The 14399-nt window shown below is 32.2% G+C and overlaps 1 protein-coding gene across 1 annotated transcript; it reads left to right on the top strand.

Moving 5' to 3' along the window:
- Nucleotides 1–13093, top strand: LOC130629282 (uncharacterized). Its single transcript, XM_057442428.1, has 10 exons — nt 1–145; nt 643–936; nt 1427–1617; nt 4530–4562; nt 5246–5393; nt 6634–6689; nt 8462–8699; nt 9614–9704; nt 10859–10892; nt 11873–13093. The coding sequence occupies exons 1-10, from the start codon at nt 88–90 to the stop codon at nt 11936–11938; spliced, it is 1209 nt and encodes a 402-aa protein (XP_057298411.1). The 5' UTR covers nt 1–87; the 3' UTR covers nt 11939–13093.
- Nucleotides 13094–14399: the final 1306 nt, after the last annotated feature.

Genomic DNA, 14399 nt, shown 5'->3' with positions numbered 1-14399 from the left:
CTACCTGCTTTTGTTTAATAGAAAAGAAGTAAAACGAAATTTTAATGCTACTAGTAATTTCCACATTTTATGACATGTTCATAAATTATGGTGACAATGTGGCGATACATTATATTTATATCAATCATAAATCATTTCGCTGTTGGTAAGTTCATCTATCACGAGTTTTTGTGCTTGTAAAAAAACCTATTATATATGGCTTCTTAATTTTATAATGTTTTTCCTAAAATGAAATTATATAGAATAAAACTTTTACAACATAAATTGACATACATAAATTCTGCCATTCTTTTTCTCCACAATCTGTTTGTTTAAATATTTTCATTGAATTTACTGAAATTGTTCGTTTTACTTTGATGGAACCAGTCATTATCATATGATATTGTTAATACTAATCGGTAACCTGTGGATAAATCCACAGGTTTGCCCTTCTTTTATTTACTGCATTTCGTGTATTTTGCTACTGCGGTTACCATTTTCCGTGACAGACAGACAGATGTACAGGTATTATAATATAAACCAGTCGTTAACCCATGGAAAAGTCCATAGGGTTGCCTGTCTGTCGGTAACAGGATGTGGCTTTCGCAGACACACACAGACGGAATATGGCTGTTAATAAAGAGATACAATGTTTATTTTTAGCTGACATCATCACCTACATTAGTGGTGGTTACTACAATGCATCCTCTCCATGTTTATCTGCTCTTATCCACTTTAATACAACAAATTCAAATGGAAGCAGTTTTTATTTATCTAGCTCATTTCCCATAACGTTTACCACAAGTGACTGTATCATTTTTAACAATGTTGGTGTATGTTATGTATCAGTTCAACGTCGTTTTGCTGATGGGCATAAACATAAATTTCAAATAACTAAGAAATTCAAGAATGGGACTCAAGTTGAATTTTCCAGAGATTTAATGGTTAATTTTGTTGGTGAGTAGTCATTTTTAGGAAGTGTTAGATGTTGTATAGTTATGTGATTTCAGCATATTTGCTGTTGACCATTTTATTATTACCTTATCAATACAAACTTTAGTCAGAGAAAATTTGAGAAACATGCGATTTTGGTCTGGAGTGGCCAAATTTAGTAAACACAAATTTTTTTTTCTTCTTTACTCAAACAAATATAATTTGTGGAATAGATTTATCCAGATAAAAGTGTATTTGGTTCAGTGTTAGCACAAAATTTTGTATTTTTTGGAAAAAACTCTGTTGTACAAAAAATAATTTTTTGGGGGAAAAACTTTTTCTGTTCTACAAAACTTTTCCTTTGGTTCCAAATATTTTTATGAAATTTGTGTTATAAAACCGAAATTCTCTGAGGTTATTTCTAATTAAAACATGCAGAACTGACCTTACTTTTTGCAGGTATATAAACCTTTGTGAATTTTTCAAATACACAATATACTTTTTCATTTTTTAGATATTTTTGGTCCCTTATTAAATGTGTCCATCATCCCTGTACAAAATGGAATAAAAATCATGTGGAGCACTGGTATCAATAAATGCATAGAACCTAATACTCACGTTTCCTACGTACAATATGTTATCTGTACATTTGATGCACATAGAAAAGCTTTTACATGTAAGCCACCAAGAAAAATTAGTATTACGGTAGGTTTAGTACCTGATTTTATTTCTGACAAAATATTTAAGTATAGTTTTGCTGGCATTCACACAAAACATAGAATTCATAATTTACTAACATAATGAAACATAATTGGAATCCGACAGTAATTATTGCTTTATTTACGTTAAAATACAACAACTTTTTAAGTGAGCAACACTGTTAAAAAATATGCTTTGTCATTGTCTAGACGCACAATTAAATGCACAATCTAAATGTGTTAAGTGATGTTTATTGCCTACCCAGTGATATAGTTAAAAGTTTTACAGTATCTCCTATTAAAGTAAAAATAGTTGATGTTAGAAAGGTTATTAGTAGTAGTGTCAACTACTGAAGAGAAGCTACATAACATCGAAAAAAAAGGAAAGATCTAATGACTTTGGAAGAGATGATCACAAAGAAATTACCTAACTTATATCACTTTACAAACAAATTTTTAAGGAACTAGACCAAAGCAGTTAAAGAATTAAATGACTGTTATACTTTCGAACTTTAAATAAACAAACGCGCGTATAAGTGCTGAAAGGAAGAATATCAATGCACCTGGTACGTTTACCAAAACTTCACAAGAAATGTTGCACATTACAACATAAAATGAAATGATTTCAAATAAAGAAAATTGTAAATATTTTTAGTAAAACCTCTGCCGTTTCCAGAGCCATCATCGGTACCAAGTCCTTATTTTCAGCTGATGTTAGGACACTAAAACAATTCAGGGTAGAGCAAAGATAAAGATGTTCCTTCTTGGCAGAGAAAGAGATATCATTACCGGTCACAGAAAATGTCCAGATGTATAGAAGCTCCAACTTTAAAGTGCTGCTAATTTTGCCAAAATAGTAGTATTGCAACTATTACATCCTATTAATAATTCACATTTAAAAGGCAAGCCTTGGGAACATATTCCTTTAATTTAAAAGGTGATCACAGACAAACCAGTGAGCTAAACGCGACTTTAAAACTACTGGCTGTAAGAATATAAGTCTACTGCTTGTGTATGTCACCGTGTATGTATGGCAATTGGTTGTTTAGAGGAGGCATTGTTTGAAGTCACATGTTGATTCATTTAAAAGCTGTCGGTGTATAGTCTGGAACTTTCAAGTAACTTGTTTTTGCTGTGTTAATTGTTACATCTACCTTAGATAGTTGTTGATAAGGGTATGCTGTGGACTGATTCAACGATTTTCATGCTTATTCCAATTGCTGGTACTATGTAGTCTTACTCCGGCTGATTTAAGAAATAACAAACTTTGGCAGGATGACCCTAAGTTTCTCTTTCATTCAAAATATGCAATCTAGGGATCAAAGAGCAACCTGCAATGTAAGGAATTTTAGGTTTAAATTATGAATCAAAATTTATTTTTAACATATTGGCAAAGATTCACTGATTTGTTTTTTTAAAGGATTATAGCATTAATTTTTCACAAACCATTTTGTCAATATGCTTCTATCAATTTCACATCCTTTATGGTTATCGAACCTCTTTTAGAATGTCTGTAACAACCCAAATCAGCAGAAATAAGGAGTTATGCTTAGATAAATCCTGTTTGGAGTGTGGTCAAAAAGTATTAGGAATGTCAGGGAATAAGGAGTCAATATTTAGCGGGAACACTCTGTTAATCTCTGCAGAGTAAACATTAATTAAAGCTTATGACGAGCGAGGTAGACCAACAAACGCATTCTTTCCGAAGGAACAAAGAAACCGATTCTTATCCACCTATGGCACCTATTTATATCTCTGCCAGACATTGAAACAGAGGTTCTCAACCTTTCTCATCTCTAACGAGCCACTGTTGTACATTATTAAAGCTGGAAATACTTTATCATCTAAAATATTACCTTTGCAACACTTACATACAAATCGAATGTCAGCTCTTAACATTTTGCAATACTGCTGCACTTCTGACGTACCCAATGCTTCCAAGTCTCACGGAAGAAAACCCCTTTCCTGCACTCCTTAAGGCAACTTTTTAACTTTAAGGCTGCAATGCTTCTAATTAAGACTTTAGACTTTACTGTACTCACTTTCAACCCTTTCTCTTCTTGTTCTTTTACTAAGTCCTCCATGAGAACTTAATCATGTGCATATAATAACTTATAGGGACACCCCGTTCTCAATTCCATCAACAGCATTTCTAAGACTAAAACAAACAACAAAGGACTAAAATCCAGAACCCTGATGTACACCAACGTTTATGCTAAATTCATCACTAGTGAATTTTTAATCCTTACACGACTTCTAGCATTGCTGTACAAAGACTTTACTTTCCTAAATAGCCACCAATCATCACTGCATTTCTCATAGCCCTCCAAACAACTTTTAAGCATGGTCCAGTAGTTACAAGTAGTTTTTTAAGAGAGTTTGAACATAGCTTTATAGATTCACAACATTGCCAAGAATAGGTAGTATGAAGTATGCTAATTCTCCACTTTCATGTGTGTATTTGTGTGTTTTGTCTTATCTCCTAAAGAGCAAAGTAACCGTGTTAACATTACATAATCACACCAATTGAATAGAGCAGACTAACGCGAATAAAAGATTGCACTTAAAAGTTTGAGGCTGAGTAACTTAGAAATATGAAGAAATAGTTGACTTCAATCCCGCATGGGTTACTAGGGGTCACCTTCGACCAAAGTTAGGCAAACTCCCAAAGGCTCACTCATTTCGGATGCAACAGGATGTTGTCATCAAAGATGTTTTCAACCTTCAACAACCAATATCTCAGTATTTTTTCGTGCAATGCACATGACTATACATTCTTTTGATCATTAAAACTATCCAAAATCAACTAAACTAATTAGTGTTTTTGGCTAAATGAATTTTTCCACAGACTATATATTATAATATGATAAGATTTTTTCCTTTTTCAACTGTAGACAGCTCATTGCTTTTTTCTTTTAGAATCATCCTGAAAAGATGATTTGCATCAGAAAGGTAAAGTAGTGTATGATAAAAGTTCTTGTGGAAAGAAACAATATATGCAAAGGGGACAGTTGATTATTAAGTACTTAACTTGTGACACCAGATGGAGAAATAAACAAAAGAATTACCGTAATGATCCGAAAAAGCTCCCTGGCACTTATTAAGTTTTTGGATTTTTTGCATGGGCACTTAATTGAGGAGGGCACTTAAAAAATGCTGGGCACTTATAAATTTTTCCTAATTTTCTACAAATTAAAGACAACAGTAATTTTCAATTTTGTTTTTTTCCTGAAAATGAAACTAAACAAAAGAAATGTAGTCGAACAACAAGAGTCCTCGATGAACAATTGTTGAAAATAAAAGAACAGTTTTCAACTTTGGAGTTAAAACATAGAAAGAAAAGATTGTATAGGAAACTCCCTATTTATGTAATATAGAAAATATGTTCAAAAAATAAAATATGTGTTTTTTTATTCTCAATATAAGAAAGTAAAATTTTCAAATAAGCGCTCAGTTTCTCGTGGTGCTTTTCAATTAAGAGCGCCCTTTTATTAGATGGGCGCTTTTCGAGGGGGTGCTTAATAAGTGCTGGGCACTTGGTAAACTTTGAGGAATTTACTAAAGCGCTTATTTGAGGGAAGCGCTTAAAAAATGTTGGCGCTTAATCCGATCATTATGTTAAATGTTTTTTTTAGGATTTCCGAATGTTTAATTGTTTTTGGGTAGTACAAGAAAATGTTCGTGAAAATGTCACCTACAAAATTAAAATTCGTTATACATTTGGATATAATGAGAATTACTCAAAATGGTCGAAGTACAGTTTTTATAATTCTGAAAATCTAGGTGAGTGCCAATTTTTCTTTTTATTTATTATTTAACAAACAATTAAAATGTAGTAAAGGCTACGCTAGCCTTTTGCTACATAACATAACGATCAGGCAAGCTAAAACAAAGTATAAGCAAAATCAGCTCAGCCTGTAATATGTGTAATAGTTGTTGTCACTGGTTGCAAAAATTTGTGTGTAATAGTTGTTGTCACTGGTTGCAAAAATTTGTGTGTAATAGTTGTTGTCACTGGTTGCAAAAATTTGTGTGTAATAGTTGTTGTCACTGGCTGCAAAAATTTGTGTGCAATAGTTGTTGTCACTGGTTGCAAAAATTTGTGTGTAATAGTTGTTGTCACTGGCTGCAAAAATTTGTGTGTAAAAGTTGTCACTGGTTGCAAAAATTTGTGTGTAATAGTTGTTGTCACTGGTTGCAAAAATTTGTGTGTAATAGTTGTTGTCACTGGTTGCAAAAATTTGTGTGTAATAGTTGTTGTCACTGGTTGCAAAAATTTGTGTGTAAAAGTTGTCACTGGTTGCAAAAATTTGTGTGTAATAGTTGTTGTCACTGGTTGCAAAAATTTGTGTGTAATAGTTGTTGTCACTGGTTGCAAAAATTTGTGTGCAATAGTTGTTGTCACTGGTTGCAAAAATTTGTGTGTAATAGTTGTTGTCACTGGTTGCAAAAATTTGTGTGTAATAGTTGTCACTGGTTGCAAAAATTTGTGTGTAATAGTTGTTGTCACTGGTTGCAAAAATTTGTGTGTAATAGTTGTTGTCACTGGTTGCAAAAATTTGTGTGTAATAGTTGTTGTCACTGGTTGCAAAAATTTGTGTGTAATAGTTGTCACTGGCTGCAAAAATTTGTGTGCAATAGTTGTTGTCACTGGTTGCGAAAATTTGTGTGTAATAGTTGTTGTCACTGGTTGCAAAAATTTGTGTGCAATAGTTGTTGTCACTGGTTGCAAAAATTTGTGTGTAATAGTTGTTGTCACTGGTTGCAAAAATTTGTGTGTAATAGTTGTCACTGGCTGCAAAAATTTGTGTGTAATAGTTGTTGTCACTGGTTGCGAAAATTTGTGTGTAATAGTTGTTGTCACTGGTTGCAAAAATTTGTGTGTAATAGTTGTTGTCACTGGTTGCAAAAATTTGTGTGCAATAGTTGTTGTCACTGGTTGCAAAAATTTGTGTGTAATAGTTGTTGTTGTTGTAATTTTGCTTTGTTGTATTTTTGTTTACAACTGTTGTATATTGTTTAGATGTACCAACACTGGAGTGTAGTTTCGAAAATAAATGGACCGTCTTAAAATGGAATGTAAGAATTTGTGATTGCTCTAAATTTTGCAATGTCTGTTTTGCTTGAAACCACACAATAATCTACATCCCTAGTGCAAAACTTGTCTAGTTTGAAAGTATGTTTTCAGTAAAATCGTTTTGGAGACTTATTATATATGATGTATGAGGAAAAAATGTTGCTTATTTACGGGAAGCTGAGTAAGGGCAGCTTATTTGCGGGAAGCTGATTAAGGGAAGCTTATTTGTGGGAAGCTGAGTAAGAGAAGCTTATTTGCGGTAAGGTGATTAGTGAAGGAAACTGAATTATTCAGTCGAGCTTGTGATATTCGACGACGTGCAACGGAGTCGAATATTAACAAAGCTCGACTTAATAATTACGGTATCCGATACTACCGCGCTGAATATCTGTTTGAAATTTGGAATACTTTACCTTCCGAATTGAAAAGTTGTAACAGCCTTAAAAAATTTAAAACGAAACTAAAGGAGTATGATTTCAGTCACTCGGTCTATTTAAATAATTTTTCATAATTTTTTCACATTTTTCATAAAACTATAAACAAATTTTTGTCGGATTTGATTAGTTTCCTGTATATTTATAAATATGTATTTATTTATTTTTTTATATCAGGAAGCTATATGTACATAGTTATTTCTCCGACGTTAAATAAATTGAGAAAAAAAAAATTATGCACCATTGGAAAGGAATCATTATCCAAAGCGGCGAACCTCTCCATATTTTATTTTAGTTTGTTTGTTTTTTGTCTTTTTCGTTGTCCTTGTTTCTTGTTGTTTTAAAACGTTCGCGCTTCAGTTATTTTCAGCTCTCCATCTGGTTGGAGATATTCGACTCTCGGCTAACGACTGCACGAATATCCAAAATTATCATGCACCTCAGGCGGGAGCGGCTGACAGACAACAGGATAACATAACATAATAAAAACGAAAAAATAAAGAAATAAAGAAATAAATTAAAAAGGTATAGATGATAAATAATAATAAATTTGCATAGATTATTAAAGTGTAAATGTTTCCTATGTTATATGTAGAGATGCAATTTTTTATTTGATTTGCATAACTCTCTTTAATTATTATACAGACTAAATATCTTTGAGGAATTTGAGATAAAAAAAGATTTTTTCTCATTTTATCCCTCTTAACAATAAATATTTTTTATTCTTAAAAATATCAGGAAAATATGCCAAAGAATCAAAATTAAAAAAAAATAATTTTTTTTTAAAAAAATTATTTTTTTTTAATTTTGAAGGGGGTTACCGTATCCTTAACCCAAGCCATGTGAAGAAATTGGGGAGATGGCGCACTGTGTTGGCCATTGAATGTTGCAGGGAGTTGTTTGGCAGAGCGCTGACCCTAATTGAGTTTGCGTAGCTCAAAGAGCATTAAATACTCCAGGACTCCCCCATCAAAGCCATGGCCCTCCTGGAAATAATAGACAGTGTATATCCCTCGTTATTTGTGAAGCTATGTAAAAATATACACATCTATCATCTGTCAGTCAAAGTTGTCACATGACTGGCCATGTCCTTGTTTGTGTTCCGTCCCAATACAAGGAAGAGGTTGAATTTTATTGAACAATGTTCAGGAAATTTTTAATGGAATACGGCTCAGAAATTTGAGAAATTATTTTTCCCAGAATTATGCTGACAACGATCCTATGCGTTCGTTCAAGAGGAAAGGGAACAATCCTCTGGGTGTTCATCTTACAGAAAATAATGTCTATAAAAGTTATTAGGTTTTCTTGTTTGAATTTGTTCTCTTCAACTCTTCATTTAGGTTCATATACCTGAAGTTTATCTGAGTGGTCGATATTATGTGCTTTACATCTACAGTGATGGTGTGTTTTTGGAGAAGAAAACCATTCCTGCTGATGGTAAAAAGGTGTATCATTATAGAGGAGTGTATGAAGAATTATCGTTTAAGATGAAAGTATGTGCTGCTGGTGGAATATGCAGCTTGCTGAGTAAATCTTGTAGACCAGTTGTTACTGACACTCAAATTGGCGACTCTAGTGGTATATTAATTTTTTTTAGTAATTAGTTCTTCTGTCGATTTGAATTTATTTTCGTATGTTTGGCCAAGGCAGGTCACGTGATTTTAAGTTTTTAAAGGGCGTACAAGGCATAAAAGTGCTCACATATTAATTAGTTCTTAAACCGTAAACGTTGAAATTCTTTGCTTATCTATAATATAAGCAGTTTTGTTTTGGAAAGTTTATAATGTTGTTAAAATCGGTGTTTATTTAGCGATACCATAACCTTGGAGGGTTAGTGGCTGTAGCACTGGGGTATAGGGATATGTTTCCTCATAGAATGGGGTTTTTCACATCCGGCGTAGTTAAGATTTCGGAAACATTTTGGTGAGGCACTATTAGTCGAAGTTCTAAGTCTATCCTGTCTCTTAAAAATTAGAAAAAATAAAGTTATTTTCGGTTCAGCGCAGCGAATTAGAAGATGAGCGAAACTATAGGTAAGTATAACACCCGAATAATAAGGAATTCATTTGGAGTGTTTTTAAATGTTCATATTTTTATTTGTACAAAGAGTAAAACCATAGTGAGAGCAATGTTTTTTTCTTTTAATGGAGTAAAAAAAAAATGGAATAAAGGGAAGAAACTTTAGCTGAAAGAAAATTTGACGGATCTAAAAATTAAATGAAATTAAATTCCGCTAAAATTGATTTATTTTATCATCCGCCATATTGAATAGCCTCTAAAATTCTTTATTTTTGCGCCAAATTAAATTCCTTCCAAATTTAAGATTTTTCGTTATTCGCCAAATTAAATTCTGCTAAAATTTCTTCCCTTAAGGTGAAATAAATAAGTATATGCATGGAGGAAGACCTCTTTCTTTACAATTAAGAAAAGAAGAGTAGTTCATTCTCAGTTGATTTTACACAGCGTTACACAGATGTCGTTGGTTATTTTAGAGAAAACAGTATACATCATCATAGCTATTCTTATTGCATTAATCACCATCGCATTTACTGTGATTGCTGTCGCGTATATCAGACAGAAAAGGTTAGTGAAATTTTCTTGTAAACGTGTATTGCACTCTAAGTGTAACAGTACAAGTAAAGACTATTCCCAATTGACTTTAACTTAACACACTTATAGAATGTCATGAAGAAAATGGCAGCAATAAATTTTTGCTTATGTCAGCACTTTTTCTGTGACGTCATCGAAAGCTTAAAATTTCTGGAGTGGTTTTTCACATTCTGTTTGAAGTTTTATATTTTTCATATTTTCCAGTCTTTACATACTTCGCATGAAAATATGCCAAAAATTTCCCGAAATTTTTCCCGATTTTCAGGTAAAATCCGAAAACATGCGGGAAATCGGATTGAGCACGTGTCTAAAATTTAAAAAATAATTCGCCCAATAAAATAAGGTTGTGTTGTATGTTTCAATTTCAAGTATAATCTTATCGAAAGTTATCATAGTTTTCCGAATATCAGGATTTCATAGAGATTTTTAGTAGTTTTGAGTAATAGCCAATATCCACAGCTTAGAGAGGTATTGGACCTAAATATTTAATCCTGTCCCCCGGGGCTTTTTCATGCTCAAGATATAATAATGCGTCGTCCCTTGGTAGGAAAAAGTCCTGGGAAAGGTTTTAAAGCCACAGAAAACTGATTGGCAAAGAAGCAATCTCATGGTTTGGTCAGATGTAAAAATATTACAATAGCATTTAGGGAATGGCACTAAAATGTTGTTGTTTCTTGTTTATTAAAATTTTTTACTTTTTTTTCTAACTTTTTTATACCGTGAACATAAACATATTACATGCCTATTTTTTTTTATTTGAGTGGTTAACCCTAACCCTAACCCATAATTCCGATGCTTTGTGTATAATCACTCGTTTTAATTGAATCAATGATGTAAAAAGTGCCCATTTGTGTTTGGGCACCTATCTATTTCTAACCACTTGTCTTGTGTATAATTACTCGCATTAATTGAATCAATGATGTAAAAAGTGCCCATTTGTGTTTGGGCACCTATCTATTTCCAATCACTTGCTTTGTGTATAATCACTCGTATTAATTGAATCAATGATGTAAAAAGTGCCCATTTGTGTTTGGGTACCTATCTATTTCCAATCACTTGCTTTGTGTATAATCACTCGTATTAATTGAATCAATGATGTAAAAGTTCCCATTTGTATTAAAATTTAGGAGAAGTCAAAGATTTATCGTTAGTGAAAGCAGGGTAAGTAACGTTGTGTAGACATGGTATAAATTAATTTTTGTCACTTTTATGCTGTAGAGCTGATTTGAAATGTAAAAAAGAATTTTATAGCAGACGAACTTGCGTTTTCGCGAATTTTATAATCTCTGAATGTGACATTCACAAAAATTAATACCAGCGAAAAAAATCACCAAAGTTATTAAGTCGTAAAACAATTGCGTAAATTATTACTCGTAAAAAATTAATATTCTTAAAAAACCCACATATTTTTACTTGTAAAAAAAATAACGACAATTAATACTCGTAATTAATTCACGAAAATTAGTACTTGTGAAAAATTTATGTAAATAGTAAAATAGAATCGCGAAAATTAATCCTCATAAAAATAATATTCAAAAAAAAAAAAAATCTTATTATTACTCAAAAAAAAAAATCACGAAAATTATTACTCGAAAATAAATCACGAAAATTAATACTCGTGAATAAATCACAAAAATTATTACGCGTGAATAAATCACGAAAATTATTACGCTTGAATAAATCACGAGAATTGTTACTCGTATAAAATCACGAAAATTAATACTCGTAAATAAATCACGAAAATTATTACGCGTGAATAAATCACGAGAATTGTTACTCGTATAAAATCACGAAAATTAATACTCGTAAATAAATCACGAAAATTAATAATCGTAAATAAATTACGAAAATTAATACTCGTAAATAAATCACGAGAATTGTTACTCGATAAAATCACGAAAATTAATACTCGTAAATAAATCACGAAAATTATTACGCGTGAATAAATCACGAGAATTGTTACTCGTATAAAATCACGAAAATTAATACTCGTAAATAAATCACGAAAATTAATACTCGTAAATAAATTACAAAATTAATACTCGTAAATAAATCATGAAAATTAATACTCGTATAAAATCACGAAAATTAATACTCGTAAATAAATCATGAAAAATCTGAACTACTTATCTCTTTCATAGGTTGACTTGCAAGAAGTGGATAACACAGTGGATATTTCACCATACAGTACTTTCACCCCACAATAAAAACAGCATATGTTGTTACGATGAGTTTTAACCTATCAGTACAATGAACAGAAGAGAAACTGCTATTTAGATATCTTTGGGAAGAAATATTCCAAATTTATTCTTCGAGAAGTTTTAAAGAGCATTAAAGTCAAATATTGTGTCTATATATTTTGATAATACACCCGTTTCTTTTTAATGTCTCCTTTGCAGTTATCTGTTCTGCATAATAACGTTGTATAACATTTGTACGTTCTTCAGTTCTTTATTTGGAAACGCCTTTTTTATCAAGTGTTAAAGCGAGAAAGAAATGACGTGGGTTAAATTTGGCGAGTAATAAATTTTGTTAAATTTCGCGAGTAACAAAAAGAAGGTTTTAATTTTTATAAAAAACGAGTCAGAGTAAAAGAGAGAGCTGCAAAATGAAATATCTATCATGTGCATATTTCATAAAGTAGTTTTTGAAAGAATTGCGCTCAGAATCCACTTGATCAAAACTGTTTTTGATTTTTTAAAGAAATTGATGAATTTTGCTTTAAATTTGGTGTGGATTTAAATTAGCGTATTTTGATTCGCCAATTTAGCAAGATTGTATCTAAGGCTTTTTTAACTATTTTATAAAAGAGTATAAATAGACTTGTAGATGTACTGTATTTTTTGCTTTTGTAAAGGGGCTACGAAACGGCTGTTTGTTTTCGACTTTAGTGACTTACACGAAAGTCGAGCTACTGGCAGTGGAAACTGAGAACAAAAAAAAACAACTAAATCATATTAAATATTATATTGGGCATCTAAATATAACTAAAAAATGACAAAGTATGTCCCTATATACATTGGGTATTCATGATTTATTTGATATAAGTTCTTACCTTACTTTTAACTCAAATTTTCTAATAAAATAAACTTCAAACTTTTTGAACTAGTTAGCTAGCTATGTCCGAAATTTTTCTTAGAAGCATGTAAGTTTGTTATACATAAACCACGCAACCTGTTTATGATAAACAGGTTGCGTGGTTCCGCTGCTGTGTGGTTCCAAGCGTGTATAATGAGTGGTCTGTTTTTTACACGCCATTCTGCAGAAATTGCGGGGATTAAGAACTTGTAGCCTATTTATTATAAGTAACTATTATATAAAATTTTATTGTTTTATGAATTTTTGAAAGTGATTCAATGCAACAGTTTTTATTTTGTTTACTATTAGGAGCACCGTAAACAGTCCTTTCCCAGTATCATATAAAACCAAAGCGCCCTTTGTTGCGCCCAAGGTAGCGCCCCCTAAATAAGTAGAGAAAACTAAAAGTATATTTTATTTTTCATACAAAAACAAGTAATTACACACATTTCCCTCATGACAGTTTTGCAACAAGCATGCGTGTACAGGTCACGTGACATGTTCTGACCGCAAGTAGCAAGGCAAAGAAATGCGGTTTTTTAATATTTGCAAATAACTACCGACTTTACTCGACATCGCCGGCCCTGTTTTGCCTTATTAAGTTCTTTGGTTGGTGGTTTTTGTTGGTATCGTGAAGTCATTATCTGACGCTAGCTAACAAGAATTTCCTTCCTCCTGTGATGATGAAAGCAGTATAAAACTGATTCTATGCATAACACACGACAGATGAAGTACGTATTGTGCGTTTGTGACTCATAACATAGGTTTACCAGAATTGTTTTTTTTTATTTATTTTTTTGCTTCAAATTTATTATGAAACGAGAACAGAAAAAGAAAATGTTATTTACTCCTAAAGCCTTAAAACTGTTGGGAGTATCAAAAAATTTTAAGTAAATAATGAAAAGAATACGAAGAAACTTCCGTCAGGTCAAAAACCTGCCATTTTTTTGCATAAAGATTTCGCGCGCGCTGGTTAATTTTCGCGAATTGATAATCTAAAAAAAAATAAGTTAATTTTGGAATATAAATCGCGGTTCAGCCTAAAAATAGAAAAAAATAAGAGTTACAAAAAATACCGTGATTAAATACGCACGGTTGTTTATCTGATAGCTTATGGGAACGCACTTCGTATCTTCTCGAGTGCCAGAAGCAGCCGAGTATTATTCCAGTCATGACAGGGGGGGACACAGAACAGCTGTTGGTTTTCAACTTTAATTACTTCACGAAAGTCGAGCTGATGGCGGCGAAAAACAAACTGGCTATTTTTCCGGCATGTATATAACTTACAGACTCGAACATATAGATATATCTAGAATTTTTTTCTTCTCCAGCCTTGGTCATCTTTTCATCGAGAATGACTCTCGCTGAAATATTTCTTTGTAATATACTTTTCGAAAAAAGATATTGAACCAACGAGCAACGTGCGCTGGTATTTTCATTGCGCAAAACGCGTTTGCCGGATTTTTAATATGTGCGGAAGATATACGGAATGTGAGCATTTTAACCGGTTCGTAGCCCTTTTAATGTCGCAAAAATGTCACTTGAAAGTTTCTTAAACCAGTGCGTGTATATTTTGTGCAATATCAACGT

This window comes from Hydractinia symbiolongicarpus, chromosome 15 (assembly GCF_029227915.1).
Source record: "Hydractinia symbiolongicarpus strain clone_291-10 chromosome 15, HSymV2.1, whole genome shotgun sequence".
Taxonomy (NCBI): domain Eukaryota; kingdom Metazoa; phylum Cnidaria; class Hydrozoa; order Anthoathecata; family Hydractiniidae; genus Hydractinia; species Hydractinia symbiolongicarpus.
The sequence above is the reverse complement of the archived record's forward strand: the minus strand, read 5'-3'. Positions and strand labels throughout refer to the sequence as shown.